This window comes from Netta rufina (assembly GCF_964035555.1).
Source record: "Netta rufina genome assembly, chromosome: 15".
Classification (NCBI taxonomy): Eukaryota; Metazoa; Chordata; class Aves; order Anseriformes; family Anatidae; genus Netta; species Netta rufina.
In genome coordinates, this window is record NC_140138.1 from 7,097,957 (window position 1) to 7,112,607 (window position 14,651).

The 14,651-nt window shown below is 56.7% G+C and overlaps 2 protein-coding genes across 2 annotated transcripts; one reads left to right on the forward strand and one right to left on the reverse strand.

The window, feature by feature from the left end:
• Positions 1–224: 224 nt before the first annotated feature.
• INTS15 (integrator complex subunit 15) lies at positions 225–9,529 on the reverse strand. Its single transcript, XM_084295707.1, has 6 exons — positions 9,220–9,529; positions 8,719–8,940; positions 7,287–7,452; positions 4,964–5,491; positions 2,329–2,368; positions 225–919 (listed from the first exon to the last, which is right to left on the reverse strand). The coding sequence occupies exons 1-6, from the start codon at positions 9,412–9,414 to the stop codon at positions 721–723; spliced, it is 1,350 nt and encodes a 449-aa protein (XP_084151833.1). The 5' UTR covers positions 9,415–9,529; the 3' UTR covers positions 225–720.
• A 2,114-nt stretch (positions 9,530–11,643) lies between these two features.
• On the forward strand, positions 11,644–14,127 carry LOC311215206 (deoxyribonuclease-1-like; the record flags this gene model as incomplete). Its single annotated transcript, XM_084296261.1, has 8 exons — positions 11,644–11,790; positions 12,175–12,263; positions 12,401–12,484; positions 12,581–12,696; positions 13,100–13,212; positions 13,625–13,779; positions 13,856–13,952; positions 14,074–14,127. The coding sequence occupies 8 exons, from the start codon at positions 11,644–11,646 to the stop codon at positions 14,125–14,127; spliced, it is 855 nt and encodes a 284-aa protein (XP_084152387.1).
• Between the last annotated feature and the right edge of the window lie 524 nt (positions 14,128–14,651).

Genomic DNA, 14,651 nt, shown 5'->3' on the forward strand with positions numbered 1-14,651 from the left:
AGCGGGCGAGCCCCGCACCCCCCCTTGGTACCGGGGCCCCCTCGGGGCCCCCTCAGGGCCCCCCCCACCCCCCCGGTGCCGGCCGCGCCCCGCTCAGCCCCACGCAGCCCCCGGGGGCTCCCCGTGCCGGTACAGCCACCCAAAACGCGTCCCCTTCCCCCGTTATCCCCCCCGGCCCCGCTGGGAAGAAAGCGACACCGACACCGCCAGCGGCCCCTCGGCTTCTCCCCCGCTTCCTTTAATCGGGCAGCGCCGGGCCCTGCCTCAAACAGCCGGCTGCAGCCCCACAGTGACAGCACACGCGGCCTCCGTGGCTCCCGGTACAAATACCGACAGAGGAATGGCCGGGCTGGGGCAGCCCCGCTGGGGAACCCCATGGCTTTCCTCCCCCGTGCCGCACCGTGAGGAAACGGAGCGAGGGCGCTGACCGAAACACTGCAGATCCAAAAGGTTTCCACCCGCTGCAGTCCGTTGCCTTCTCCTCCCCGCTCTTCTCGTCCAGGCCATCTGCATCCCGCGGTGGAAGCGGCTGTGACCTGCAACCTGCAACCTGCAACCTACCCGTCTAGAGTCTGCTCTATGCCCCCAGGGCCGAGCCCGCGCGCAGGCAGGGCCCAGCTTTCGGTCAAAGAGGGAAATGTGGGTCCCGAGACGTTTGGTTTCCTCCGTGAGGCTTCCCTCCAACGGAGGGCATCTGGCTACCTCCCGCCGCCGCGGCTCCTAGCGGATGGGCCGGTACGGGAACGTCATCCCCGGGAGGAAGGTTTGCACGGGGTGAGCCGGGAGCGCCGGGTGCGCAGGCAGCGCGGGGTGCGCGGGGTAGCCCAGAGGAGGAGTGTGGATGTGAGGGTAAAATCCCGGCGGCAGAGCTCCGTGGGTTGGTTGCTGTACGGGACCTGAAATCACCAGCTGGAGCAGGCTGCGGAAGGAAACGCAGACAGGGGAGTTATCGGCAGGCTGGTGGAGGGGCTCTCCCCTGCCCACAAGGGCTCTGCAGACAATTCATCACCATGCAGCACCGCTCACAGGCAAGAGGACACTGATTATGCTCTTTACAGCTTCCAGCAGATGCTTTTCTCTTTTTTTTCTTCCCTTTTTAAATCTGGGTGCACTTTGCAAAGAGGCACTGCTCAGTGACTGCCAGCTAGGAGGACTCCCTGGCAGGAGCAACACCAAGCTCTGGGGCCACCTACCCTAAGGACAGATGCTCTGAGCTACCTGCCTGGGCGCACAACAAACCTTCCAAGCCCCCGACTTCGACTTCCACCTTCCTTCCCAAGGCCAGGGCAGTTTTTGCTGCTGGTCAGGATCCCGTGTGGAAAGCCCAGGTCTCCGTGCACCTCGTGCCTCAGCAGTGGCCCTGCTCGCTCCCACTGGAGGAACTGGAAGGGGTGAGAGCTCACTGCACACCACATTTCTGATCATGCAGAAATTCAGGTTTTGAGAGACCCGGTGGTTTCAACCACTGCTCATTTGTGGCCATATCAATGTTATTTACTTCTGCATTAGGAACTTGATCTACACGGGTGTTTAAAAACATAGAAACAAAAGCAGGAGCCACAGAGTGATGAAGATAAGTCTCTGTTCTCAGGTAGGTGTCTGCTGAGTATTTTTCCCCTTTAAAGTCCCTTTATAAGCCACTATACAATCCTTTTTGGCTCATTTTTACTTTGTGACTATTCCTCATTCAAGTGGGCCTCACTGTCTGCTAAAGGTGTTTTATTTAAAAAAAAAACAAACAAAAAACCTGCTTCTAGCAGAAATGAGATCTGTCAGTTTCTCTAAAGGCAGCAATGCTGCTTTTGAGTAACATTCCTTTTTCTTTAACCCTCAGGTGTTAACAGAACATGAAACATCAGGTGGGGAGCAGCCTCTCACAACATGGGCATCATCTGGCTTTCGTGAGAGGAGATTCTACTTGTGAGCATTTTCAGCTACTGTTGAGAAAAGATCTGAAACCAGCTAAGGGCTAAGAGGTGAGAAACAACGCGCAGTTAAGCTTAGGCTCAGGTAAAATCAGTGCGGAGCTGGGGATGAGACAGATCCCACACTGTAATTTCATTTTTCCTGTCCATTTGTTCTGCCAGAGGCTGGGCAAGATCACCTATATGGTTAGAATCACTGAAGTCTCCTCAAGACCAGAGTCCAGCTTGCACGGGGAAAATAAACCATGACCTTTATCCTCACTGAATAAAGTGTCTAAATCAAGGCCAACTTCCAGGAAGTGAACACAAATTTTTAGAGGAGATTTTGTCTCAACAGCCCTCAAGTATGCATCTTGGAATATGTGTCACAACAAACACAGCTAGAGAAAGAAAGATCTCTTACTTGTTATGCGGTAGCCTGGAGCACACAGTTCTCAAGTCATCTGAAAGAGAACACAAGATGTAACAATGAGGGTAAAGCAGCAATTAGAGCAATTTTCCCCTCCACTCTCCTTTCTAAAGGAAGATTAGTGAAAAGGCTCCAGTGATCCACAGAGCCAGAATCCCATTCTCAAGCCAGTAACCTTCCTAGAAGAGAGGTTTCTCCACCTCACCAGTCTTACCCCATTTTTTTGCTGAGATCAGCTCAGCTTTTCACACTTCACCATCCACTGTAGGTTCTGCATTTAACCCACGCGACCATGTGGCAAACACAACCTTGTTTCAGGGCAGACCAAGCATCAGTACAGGATGTGCAGCTGGCAAAGCGCAGCCCTGCCCGGCTCCACACATCCTGACTGCGGCCGCTGCCGTTCCCAACGCAGAGCTGCTGCCAAGGGAGAGGACAGGTCCCAGCTCCCTGCGCTTACAGCCACCGCTTCCTCTGCCCCGAGACACCTGAGATGCTGCAGGCCTCCCAGCACAACAGAAGAGCTGACCATCAGCACAATATCCAAGCGATCTAGCCATGGGAACACAGCTCCATCAATAAGTAACTAAGTTAACGCGAGGTGTGACGCTGCTCGGTGAATGCGGCTTTCATGATGGCAAATGGATCAGGGCAAAGGCAAAACACATCAAAACGTACCCCAAAACCCTGAACTAACGGGTGTTTCAGCTGCAGCTTATACTGAACTACCTCTCCTTCCCCTTAGAAATACAATAAAACAAGCACTCAGGAAGTGCTGAGTGACGCGCTAGGGAGCAGCAGAGCTGAAAACAGCCATTTACTCCGAAGACTCCACTTTTCTGCCTTCTCTTACTACACCCAACATTACTCTCCAAAAGGTTAGGAAGAAGAACACTGAGATGTGACACGACAGCACCGCTTCAGCCAGGGCCAAAGCCTCAGGCACCTGCTTTGGCGGGGCTGCTCTCCATGGCTGGGAGCCTGTGCTAAACATCCCGGCTCTCAGGGAACTCCAGGCTGTCTCACTGCACCAAGAAGCCACTGCCTGTTTTCAGCGCCACTTCAAGAAAACGGTACGTCTGGGGGGCTCTGTGTGGTACTGAGGCACTTCTTCTTTTTTTTTTTTTTTTTTTTTTTTTTTTTTTTTATCTCCACAGGTCTTTCAGAAAGAACCGTTTCTGGAAACAGGAAGGACAGATGAAAGCCACGTTAGGCTTCTTTAGTAAGTTCAAGACAGACCATAATACAGCCTTATTACAGGAGAACTGAAGGCCCAGAAGCTCCACATGAAGTTTTTGTTTGCTGTTCTAATTTCTTGTCTAACGCATGTACCTCATGGTCTATCTGTTTCATGGTCTCTCCTCCAGCAGGCAAACTCGGAGAAGACAAAGTGCAAAGCAATGTAACGGTGCTTTTATATAGCTACAAGCAATTCCTGGCCCCAGACTGTTTAGGAGGAACAGACCTGTCCTGGAAAGTAACTTGAGGCAGCCAGGAGCAAGCTCTGCTCGTGCTCTCAGCCAGAGCAAGCAGCAGTCCCAAACGCAGAGCCAACACTGCCTCATCGCCCTGCTGCAGCAGTGACATTTGACAGACACTCGCGCAGCACCGCATGACTGGGCATCAGTCGAGGATTTCACACTGCTCAGGCTCACACTGCTCTGCTACACGCCTGTATCTAAGCTAGACATTGCAGTCAGTCACAGGCTTCCAGCACAAGAAATGCTTTCAGTACTTTCTTCCTGCTGTACATACGATGATATACACATGACTCGACTTCCAGAGCTGGTTATGAGCTAGCCCAGACGGTTTTAACACGCAGAAATGCAGACTGAGTGCACCTAACAGCACGCCTGGCCTTACGTATCCTAACAGTTCTCTGCTGCCTCTGGTTTCGGGCCAGAACTCTGCCCCAGGCAGCCCAGCACAGCGCTGCTGGAGGCCTGCACCGTGCAAGGCAACTCGGAGCAGGCTCCTCTGGCTCCTGGGCATCACCTTTCACGTTTCAAAGCAAGTTTGAAAAGCTGGCAAAAAAAGAAATCAGGCTTGTAGTGTGCACACTGGGACAGGTGCTGTGGTCCCACGTGACGCATCTGCCCTCCGCTCCCCAGTGGCTGCTCCTGGAATTGTTTCCCAAGGCAGGGAGAGTTGAGGAGAGGATGCGGGACCCTCACAAACAGCCACAGCAGCCCCACAGCTCAGGCCAGCTGGGAGCCACTGCCTTTCCCAGCCAGGTAACTGCTGTTACGTCTGACCTACTCTCTGTGTTCTGGTACCAACTACACAGCTCACACTTGTGAACATGCTCAGTTTGGCCCCAAGCCAGACACCCAGATATATCCAGCATCCTGCACGCTAGGTAGAAGATCAATTCTCCAGCTCTGCAAGACAACAGACAGGTTAATTGCATCAATTATTTTTTTTTCCTTACTCCCCATCTTGTTATTCTTCTCAAACTATTTCCTGCACCACGCTCTAACATCGTTTCCTACGAGCAGCTGGCTGCTACCGCTGCTAAAAATGTGTTGATCTTGGCTCCCTCCACCCCAAAACTCCCTACCATGACACCCATGTGTTGAAAGAAAAGAATTCAACACCAGGGGCTTTGGCAGCCCCCTCAACAACTTACCTCGAGTGCACAGGAGTGCTCCCGATGCCATGGCCACTTGCAAAGCCTGAGCCAGCCTGTCCAGGGCCAGTTCAATCTCTTTGGATGCATTGAGAGGGTTGAGTTCATCAGACAGCCTGTTGATTTCCTCAACAAGCGGAACCACGTGGTCAAAGGGTACCAGCCCCAGGCGCCCGTAGAGGTTCTTCTCTGTTAAGTGCCCCTGAAGCATCATAAGAACCTGCAGGACGGTTAGATGCAGTTTTGAATACAGCTGATGGCAATCTCCATCGTCCCCTTCAGCCGAGTCCGTGGCCATCTTGGTGTTGGGGTGTCCATTTGAGAGAGAGGCTTTCTGCTTCCTTTTGTAAGCCAACGGGGCCTTCACGCACCAACGGATCAGCCCCGTCAGCGGGGTGAGCTCTAAAAACCCTATGGGCAGGTTGGCTGCAATAGGAGTGTTTAGGAAGGTGATCAGGATCAGGCGGGGGTCTTCGAAGATCCAGGAAACAATCAGCTCGAGCAGTTCTGAGGGAGGGATGAGATCATCTGCAGACAGGAAAGATATTGCTCAGTAAGCACAGCCTTGCACTGAAGCAAGGGACAGCACTCTTACTAATCTCTCCCACACACATTTCCTGCAGTGTCACAATTACAGTTTCAGAACCTCCCCACGTCTGCTTTTTTTTGTGTTTGTTTAAAAAAGATGCTCTTTTGTCCCTGGGAGACACAACCACACTCCTGTCAACTTCAGCTTCTTCACCTACTTTGAAAACACCTCCAAATGCCAATGTTTAACCCCTTTCACAGCAAAGCTCTTTTTTTTTTTTCTTTTTTCTCCCACCTGTCATCTGCTCACTCTCTAAACTTGGTCTCCATTCATCCCTTGCCACAGGAAGCACAATGGGAGAGAAGACAAGAAAAACTCCTTGGCATTTCCTTCTCCTCACCCCAACGGTTCAGCTAATTCCCTTTCTGACTTACCTAAACAAGCTTGTCTTGTGTAAAAACTTAGAACAACAGTATCACACAATAGGTGAAGGATTTAAAGGTTACATAGCTTCAACTAAGAAGCGAAAGGTGGCCACGAGTTGAAGCTGGATTACAGACAACAGAAGCATTCACGGTGATTGCGCATCACCCTGTGACAGCGGCAGGATGCTGGACTCAGTGATGTGCTCTCGGTGCAAGCTGACTCAACACTGAATTATCTCATCAGGTCTCGGCTGAAAATGACTTATAGGACAAATCATTTGAACTACCTAATTACTAATAAGCCCCAGGTCCCGAACTGGTACTTCCTAGCTTCTGAGACTTGTGGGTGTCATACAGGCTGCTGGTTGTGCAATCAAACCCTGTCCTCACATGGTGGAGACTACTCTTTGAAAAATAAGCTTCCTTTTCTTTTATCACCTCAAATAAACAAAGGTAAAGGAAAAAAAACATACTTCCTGTAACTATTTTCTTTCTGATAGGTCTTTTAAAGCTGGATGAGACTTCACGTGGCTGCATAAAATAAAATACTGAGGAATAACATACTGCAAGCTCTACCAAATAATAATTAAAAAAAAAAAAAGTCTAAGCCTGCACCTCTCTTTCACTAATGCCAAGCTGTTTATCTGGAGAAGACTGAAAAATACCTCCTTTATCCATAAAAGATAGCATTTGCTGTTTTTGGATGATACGTGATGTTGGCATTTAGTGTGTGGTTATCCTTGGCCTACCACAAGTTCTCTCTCTCACTGACTAAGCTAACTCAATCTTATTTTAGTCCTATGAATGTTTCCAGTCTCTGAGCAGCATCAACATGAGATGGGGCATATCAACAGGTCAAGCGCACACATACTTGAAGAGAGCACTGGAAGCAGGCTGTCAATTCTGTTTCTTACCATTGCTCAACAGAAACCCTGCTCCAGCCTGGGAGCATCCACAGTCTGTGTCTTCCCCTTTTTTGGGAGGAACTCAGTTAAGAGCCAGGCCCGAGCCTACCTGCTGGATAGCACAACGAGGAGGAATAGCTGCCCAGATGGGTCAGGCTGCACTCCCAGTGCTGCTCAGTCAGCGAGGGCCCCCTGTCCTTTGCCCTGTGTGGAGGACGCTGCCCTTTGCATCAGGCGTTGCTTGGCTGCTTCCCTATTACAGACTCTCCCTTCAGCCACCGAGGGGTTGCTTTGTCCTCACCCCAGTGACAGATGTCACATCCCCATCACACCCCTGAGCTGCTGCTGGCAGCAATTCTCTCCTAACAAGCGTCTTTACAATTTAAGTCATTAATTTGCTTGCAACAGTTAATCTGCGTTGCGTTACACCACACCTCCTTGTAAGACAGCCTAGAAATATTTACCTGAAGAGAGGTCGTAGAGAGCTGTGACTGCCGTAATGAACTGGCAGCAGAAGCGAGGGCTGGCACTGAAGATCTGTTTCAGCGTTTGGATGGAGCCCGGCACCAAGTTGCAGTAGTCGTCCACCAAGGCTCGGGCCAGCCTCACGCAGTACACGGCGGGGGTTCGCTGCGGGAATGAGAGCAAACCGTGAGAGCAGCCCAGAGCAGAGCACGGGAGGTTCCACAGAGCTGATTTAGAGTCCACCTTGCCCAAACACTGTGCCCGCCCACGTCATCCTGCCACTTTGCTGTTGCCACGTTTGTGTTTCCACTTTCCCCAAAATGAAAGTGCTCTCATGCTCTCGCTCCATCTCTGCATATAAAAGAACCACTCAGACAGGAATAAAATTACTGTGTCAGGATATTAACATAGACAGTGATATTTCATGTTTACAATACCTATAATTTAAAAATAAAACCTCTTATATCAACATTCTCACTTAGAAGAAGAATTTTTCACCAGCTCAGGATCAACATGCCGTAATTCAACTACTTCAGCAGCAGAACAGCTGGTTCAGAAACCTACCAGTTACACCTGACATTCCTATCATGGACAATTCTGTGCAACTTAAGAGCTGCATTCTTCAAAACGGACCAACCAACCCCTGTACCTGTCTCTGCTGCCCAGGGCACATCCCCTCCTCCTTCCCCACGGCCCAACAGACAGGAGGAACAAAGACGCCACAGGAGCAGTAACAGCCTCCCCTCCAGCACCCTTCTCTCTCAGCGCAGTCTTTCTGCTCTTCCCCCTCTACAAACAGGCGACTTCTGCACCTCCCACGGAGGCAGCAGGAACACAGAGGCACTTCTGACAGTCTGCAGGGGGGAATATCAGCAGGGAAGGAGGGGACATCCTTCACAGGGGAATAACAGATCCCTGAGGTACTGCACCCACAGAAGACAGACACAGGCACTTCTGACACAAATCTCAAGAGGCAGATTTGCTTCTTTTGCCATGCCAGAACTTGCACATTGGACGCAGCTTATCTCCCAAACTCCAGTCTGCTCCTTTATGCAATGTGACTGTGATCTGCCCTTGTCCTCTTCCCAGCACTGCTCAAACTCTTCACTGCCCCTTCTGACTTGCTGGAGGGGAGGGGGATAAGTGCCACAAAAAATCAACGCTTTCACTGACAGTAAAAGAAAAATTTCTTCAGCCAGTGCAGCACATAAACAGATCGGCAGAAGCTCTACCCCGTGCTGGAGCAAAGGAACGGACAGGAGCACAGACGTGGTGTGAACGCAGCCACAGCAGGCAGCTGTTACTTCAGCTAACACTGCCACGGATGCGCTGCTGACTGCAGCCAGCTGCCACCAGCCGTTAGGTGGCACAAAGCGCACCCGCTGCCCGTGTGGCACGCTCCCTCCTGCCTTGTCCGCACAGGAACCGCACCTGCAGCCAGAAGGCGGCACACTCCAGGACGGGAACCCTGCACACAGCCACCGCCATGGACACCAGTTTCCCCAGCAAAGCCATCCTGTTGTCATCCGCTTTGTTCCCTTGAGGGCTGAAGAGAGACGAGAAAATGAGCTGCCGAACCGAGTCCTTGGTCTGCTCCTGGAAATAATTGCACATGATCTCGAGGAGCTGGAGTTCCTGCAGCGAGTTCAGCCTCTGAAAGGAAACGAGAGCAAAGAGAAATACACCTGGGGCTCTTGGAGAAGGGGGAGCCGCTCTGGGGGAAAGCAGGACGAGAGCTGGGTTACAAACCCACCCCCCCAGGGCCCACCACACACCCCCAGCCCCCCCATGGGGGCATCCAAAACATCCCCACACCCACAGACTCCGAGCACACCCCCCATACACACACAGGGGGCAGCCTGCCCTGCACCGAGCCACCCTCAGAGGGGGGTTAAAACACCCCGAGCCCCTCAGCCGAGCCCCCGGGCCCACCTTGGGGGGGACGCCTCGCTCCTTGGGGACCTGGAAGAGGAACTCCTCCAGCAGCTCGGCCGGGCCCTTGTCGACCAGGGGGGGCAGCGGCGCGCTCTGCAGCTGGCTGCTGAAGTAGATGTCGAGGTGGTACAGCACCTCCTTGGCGGCGCTCAGCGCGTCCCGCCGCAGCAGAGAGTGACGGATGTCGCTCATGGCGGCCTGCCCGGCCCTATATGGCCCTGTATGGCCCTATATGGCCCGGTTCGGCCCGATATGGCCCGGTTCGGCCCGATATGGCCCGGTTCGGCCCGGTGCGGCCTGGCCTGGCTCGGCCCGGCCTCCCTCAGCGCAGAGCGCGGGCGGGCGCTACGGCTCCGCGCGGCGGCCAAAAAGAGGCCGAACGCGGCCGCCCTCTGCTGGCCCTGATTTTGGGGGGGGGGGGGGGGCACAATAATGCCGGCCCCCAGGGGGGGGGGTCAGGCCCCGTGGGAGGGCGGCAGCTGCGGCTGGAGGCCGGGAGTGGGGCAAGGCCAACGGGCAGGGCAGGGCTGCGGGGGCGGTGACAGCCCCACAGCCGCCTGAGGGCCCCCCCAGAACAGCAGGGGACTCGGTGCCGTGCTGCCCCCCAAGTGTCACCTCAGCACCAGCCCTTGGGGACACCGCCACTGGGATGGGGACAACGCCACAGGGAGGGTTTGGGCATAGGGACCCATCACCATCATCATCACGCTCTCGCCTCGCTCCCTCGCCTCGTTTCGGGGCCCCCCCGGCTCCCCTCATCCTCGTGTCCCATGGGTGACGCTGCCCGCGGGGCTGTGGGGGGCTCGGAGCCCCGCTGCGGGTGCTGGATGGGCTCGGCCATGGCCTGCATGCCCCATTCCAGCTCCTCGAACCATCGGGCGAGGGGTGGTGTGGGTGAAATAAAGGCGTTTTCAGACAAAGCCCAAAAGGCCGTGCCCAATGTGGTCTTTCTCCTCCAGCAGGAGTGGTGAGAACGGCCCCGTGCCCGGCACCTCACAGTTGGCACTGTCTGTGCGGGGTTTATTTACACCTCGCAGATGGCTCTCGGTGTTTTTATCGATTCAGACCTATTCTTGGCCTTTTGCTGGACCTGGGGCTGGAGATACCGGTGCTGGCACTGGCTGAAAGAGCTGCTTTTTAATTTTCCACTGAACAGACCTTTGTTTCTGTGAAAAAAAATGCCATATAGAGCCTGAGGCCTTGCACACGTATTGGCTGGGCGACTCTTTGGCAAAGCGAGTGTGTTCCTCCCCATAAATGCAGGTGCAGCTCCTCCTTCCCTTTCCAGAGACCAAGGACGGCACCAAAGGTACGTCAGGCTCCCCGTCCCTCCCGAGGATCGCATCTCTACAGTCACTTTCCGCAGCTCAGCTTATCTTTAGGTTATCTTTATGGGATGCTGCTCGGGGTCTGATCCCCGGTGCGGTTCATGAGCGTCACCCGAGCGTCTGCCTGCGCACCCATATGGGCACCTATGGGTGTCCGGGCATTGCCTGGGAGCCTACGGAGGTGGATGAGTGCCACAGGAACAGGGAGGACTGGCAGGGGTTTGGGCTGTCGGTGGCACTGCCAGGTTGTAGCATCACCAGGATTTGGGGCATTACAGATTTTAGCCTTTGCAGTTGTAGCAGGGATGGAAGTGGGCGAAGGGGAGAGCTTCTACTAGATCGGCTGCCCCAGCTGTGAACACAAGCCTGGGGTGCCCTGAAGCTGGCTGTATTTCCTGCTCTTATCAGCAGGCTCATTATCAGACACGGACACTGAGGGCAACGCTGGTCCCAGCGGTGCTGGGTGCTCGGGGTGCGTGGGTTTGGCCAGGGTTCAGATCCCATCGTCCGGGCAGGATGTGGTAAAACATTACCCCGGGGAGCTCAGCGCCATGGGAAATGCTTCCCAAACGCCTTTCCCTGTGGGCTGGAGCAGCTCTGCTGCCTCGGAGCGAGGTTGGGGCAGCGACGGTGCTTGGGGGCAGCAGCTGGCAGAGCATTGTTGGGTGCGGGGGGACCCTTGCCCACGCCAGGGGAGAGCGCTCCAGGTGTGGGAGGACACGTGCAGGGGTGCTGGGGGTGTCCAGCCCTTGCTGTGTCCCAGCACAGCTGCTGTGGGGTCTTTTGGGTGCCTGGTGCAGACCTGGGAGAGGCACAAGCCAAGGGACTTTGGTGTCCAGGGTCATGGGAAGGCAGGGAAACCCACGAACCCCTGTGTGATGGTGGCTGTGTGCATGCACACCTCAGCGACCCAAACAGGGAAGCAGCTTGAGGCTGCAGCTGGGTGCTTGGAAGGGCTCCCAGTGGTTCGCTGGAAAATGGATGCCTCCCAGCAAAACCAGTAGGGCCACTGGGAATAGCCCAGCCACCCTGGTCTGTGCCAAATTCCCCTCCCGGCCGGGCAGGCTGAGCTCACCCCTGCCCCTCACGCAGGATGGCGGCCTCGAAGCTGCTGCTGCTGCTGCTGGCTGCAGCTCTGCTGCTGCACGGGGCCGCTGCGCTGAGGATCAGCGCGTTCAACATCAGGACGTTTGGGGACAGCAAGATGTCCAACCAGACCATCGCAGACTTCATCGTCTCTGTGAGTGCCGGGGGGAGAGGAGCCGTCGTGGCCACACTCTGGTCCCTGGGATGCAGCTAGCCTGGGGCCGGCAGACACCAGCTTTCCGTAGATCCCTGTCCATGCTGCACCTCCCTGCGCCTCCGTCCCTCCACGCACACCCACCCTCACCCATTTTCCATGCCTCCACACCCCCAGCCCACCTGCTCTTTCCCCACTCCTGTCTCCAGCCTGGGGCTGCCTCCATTCTCTCTGGCCCCAGGCGCTGCCCGCTGCCACCCAGGCCCCTCCGAGCAGCCCATTTTGGGGTACAGGGGTCAGCCTGGGGGGGGTATAGGGGGCAGCCCAGCCCAGGCACCCTTGGGTGCACACCGCAGACGAGCAGCTCCGGGCTTGTGCCCCCAGATCCTGTTGGAGTACGACCTCACCGTGGTGCAGGAGGTGCGGGACACCGACCTGAATTCCGTCAGGAAGCTGGTGGCCCAGCTCAACAGGTGACCCCGATGGCGCCGGGACAGAGCCTGCGCTGCCTCTGGCTGCACTGGGGCCACGCAGAGCCCCGTGGGCGCCGGCACAGCGGGAGCCTCCTCACACTCCCCACCTCCTCACCCTCCCCACGTCTCGCTCCCAGTGAGTCGCCGTACCCCTACGGCTTTCTGGACAGCATCCCCCTGGGGAGGAACAGCTACAAGGAGCAGTACGTCTATATCTACAGGTGAGGGCCAGCGGGAGGGGAGGAATGCCACCAGGGCCGGCTGCTGCCCCCTCCAGCGGCTCCTGAGGGGAGGTGAGCACCTCTGGGTCCCCCCAGGTCAGACATCCTCTCCGTGCTGGGAAGCTACTACTACGACGATGGCTGCGAGTCCTGCGGGACCGATGTCTTCAGCAGGGAGCCCTTCATCGTGAAGTTCTCCTCGCCTACAACACGTGAGCAGAGCTGAGTGAGCCCCGGCACCGCTCGCCCCTGGTCCCTTTGGGGCTGCCTGCACCTGGCACAGGGGCTCCACGGGGCTCATTCGTTGCTGTGCGGGTTTCTCCCACCCATGGTTGCCCCAGGGGCATGGGTGCCTGCTCAGCATGGCAGGCACTGCGTGCTGCTTCCCACCACGTGCCACCTCCTGTGTCCCATCTCCTGTCGCCTCCCGTTGCCTGCCATCTCCCATCGCCTCTCATTTCCCACCTCGTGCCGCTGCCTTCGCCTCCCCAGGACACACTCCCCCGCTCCCCTCTCTCTCCCACCTACCCCAAACCAAGGGAGCTTGCTAAAGGGACAGAAAAAAAGCTCAGGGGCTGTCCTGGCTGCGGGTGCTGACTGCTGCCTCTCCGGCAGAGCTGGCGGAGTTCGTGGCAGTGCCCCTGCACGCGGAGCCCAGCAGCGCGGTGGACGAGATCGATGCGCTCGCCGATGTCTACACGGACGTCATCAACAAGTGGGCGACCGATGTAAGCGGCACCGGGGAGCCCTGCTCCCCCCACGGGGCAGTGAGGTGGGCTGGGACACGGCTCCAGGGCTGTGGCACGTCCTGGCGGCCGTCCTTGGGTGGATGCATCCCGTGGGAGACCTCATGCACCCATCAGAGCGGGTGCCACCCGGCAGTGTCTGGGCAGGGAGGGGGGATGCAGCTCCCGGGTGGCCCCAGTGCCCTTCCGGGGGGCTTTCCCCCCCCACAGTGCAGAGAGCCAGGTGGGTCTTGCTGCCCTGCGCGATTTCGGGCAGCCCTTGCTGCCCCGTAATGGCCATGCTGCAAGGACTTGGCTCCGGCCACGCTGAGCGCACAGCCCGGGGACGTTCGGCACAGCCTGGGGTGGGCAGGGCTCATCTGAGGGGCCACCCGTCCCTCATTCTGCCCCGCAGAACGTCCTCTTCCTGGGTGACTTCAACGCCGACTGCTCCTACGTGACCGAGGCAGAGTGGCCCTCCATCCGCCTGCGCAACCTCCAAGCCTGCGAGTGGCTCATCCCTGACAGCGCCGACACCACCGTCGGCAGCACCAACTGCGCCTACGACCGGTGGGTGCCGTGGCGGTGGGCGCAGGGGCACCAGGGGGGACACCAGCGGGTGCTGACCCCCACGGTGCCTCGGCAGCATCGTTGCCTGTGGCTCCGCGCTGCGCCAGGCTGTCGAACCCGGCTCCGCCGCCGTCAACAACTTCCAGCAGACTTTCCGCATCCAGAACAAGGATGTGAGTGAGGGGCCGGGGGAGCCGGGGGATTGGAGCAGAACATTTGGGCCCCGGCTGGCCATGACGATAATACCAGGTGTGGAGAAGCAAAGCCACCTCTCTGCCTTCCCCCTGCACTCAGGCTTTGGCCGTCAGCGACCATTTCCCTGTGGAGGTGACACTGAAATCCCGCTGAGATGCGCGTGGTGGTCAGCAGGATGCCGCGATGCAGACGCGTGTCCCTCACCGCCAGGTTCAACGAAGCTTCCTGACTGCTCCGTCTGCTGCACGCTGTCCCTGCAAGGAGACAGCCTCCCGGGGTCTCGTGGCTGTGGGGTGCTTTCATTAAATATTTGCTCTTTTCAGCCTGTGCTGCTCGCTCAGAGGGCAGCTGGGTGCTGCGAGTGCCCTCTGTGCGTGCACGCCCCGTGCCCACGCTGTCCTGTGTGTGTGCCGCCGTGCACACGCACTCCCACACGCCTGCTGCACACCCTCGTGTGCAAACCCTCTTGTGCACGCTCCTCCATGTGCAATGCACACAACCCCACACACACGTGCACCCCGTGCACCCCCAGTCTCCTTCGCTCCATCCCCTGTGTGCACGCCTGCGTTCCCCCAGCTGGAAGTGCCCGTGCCCACCTACAAACACTCAAACCTCCCCCTCCTGGGTGCTGTGGGGCTGCCCCACACGTGTGCCCCCAGCCCCACACACGGGTGAGC

What these genes read in the sequence shown, in the direction of transcription:
- INTS15 (XM_084295707.1), bottom strand. Translation starts at nt 9,414, where the DNA reads ATGAGCGACATCCGTCACTCTCTGCTGCGGCGGGACGCGCTGAGCGCC. An exon ending in GTGCCGCCTTCTGGCTGCAG is followed by an intron (nt 7,453 to 8,718) that starts GTGCGGTTCCTG and finishes TCATTCCCGCAG; the next exon opens with CGAACCCCCGCCGTGTACTG. An exon ending in TCTCTACGACCTCTCTTCAG is followed by an intron (nt 5,492 to 7,286) that starts GTAAATATTTCT and finishes TCCTGTCTGCAG; the next exon opens with ATGATCTCATCCCTCCCTCA.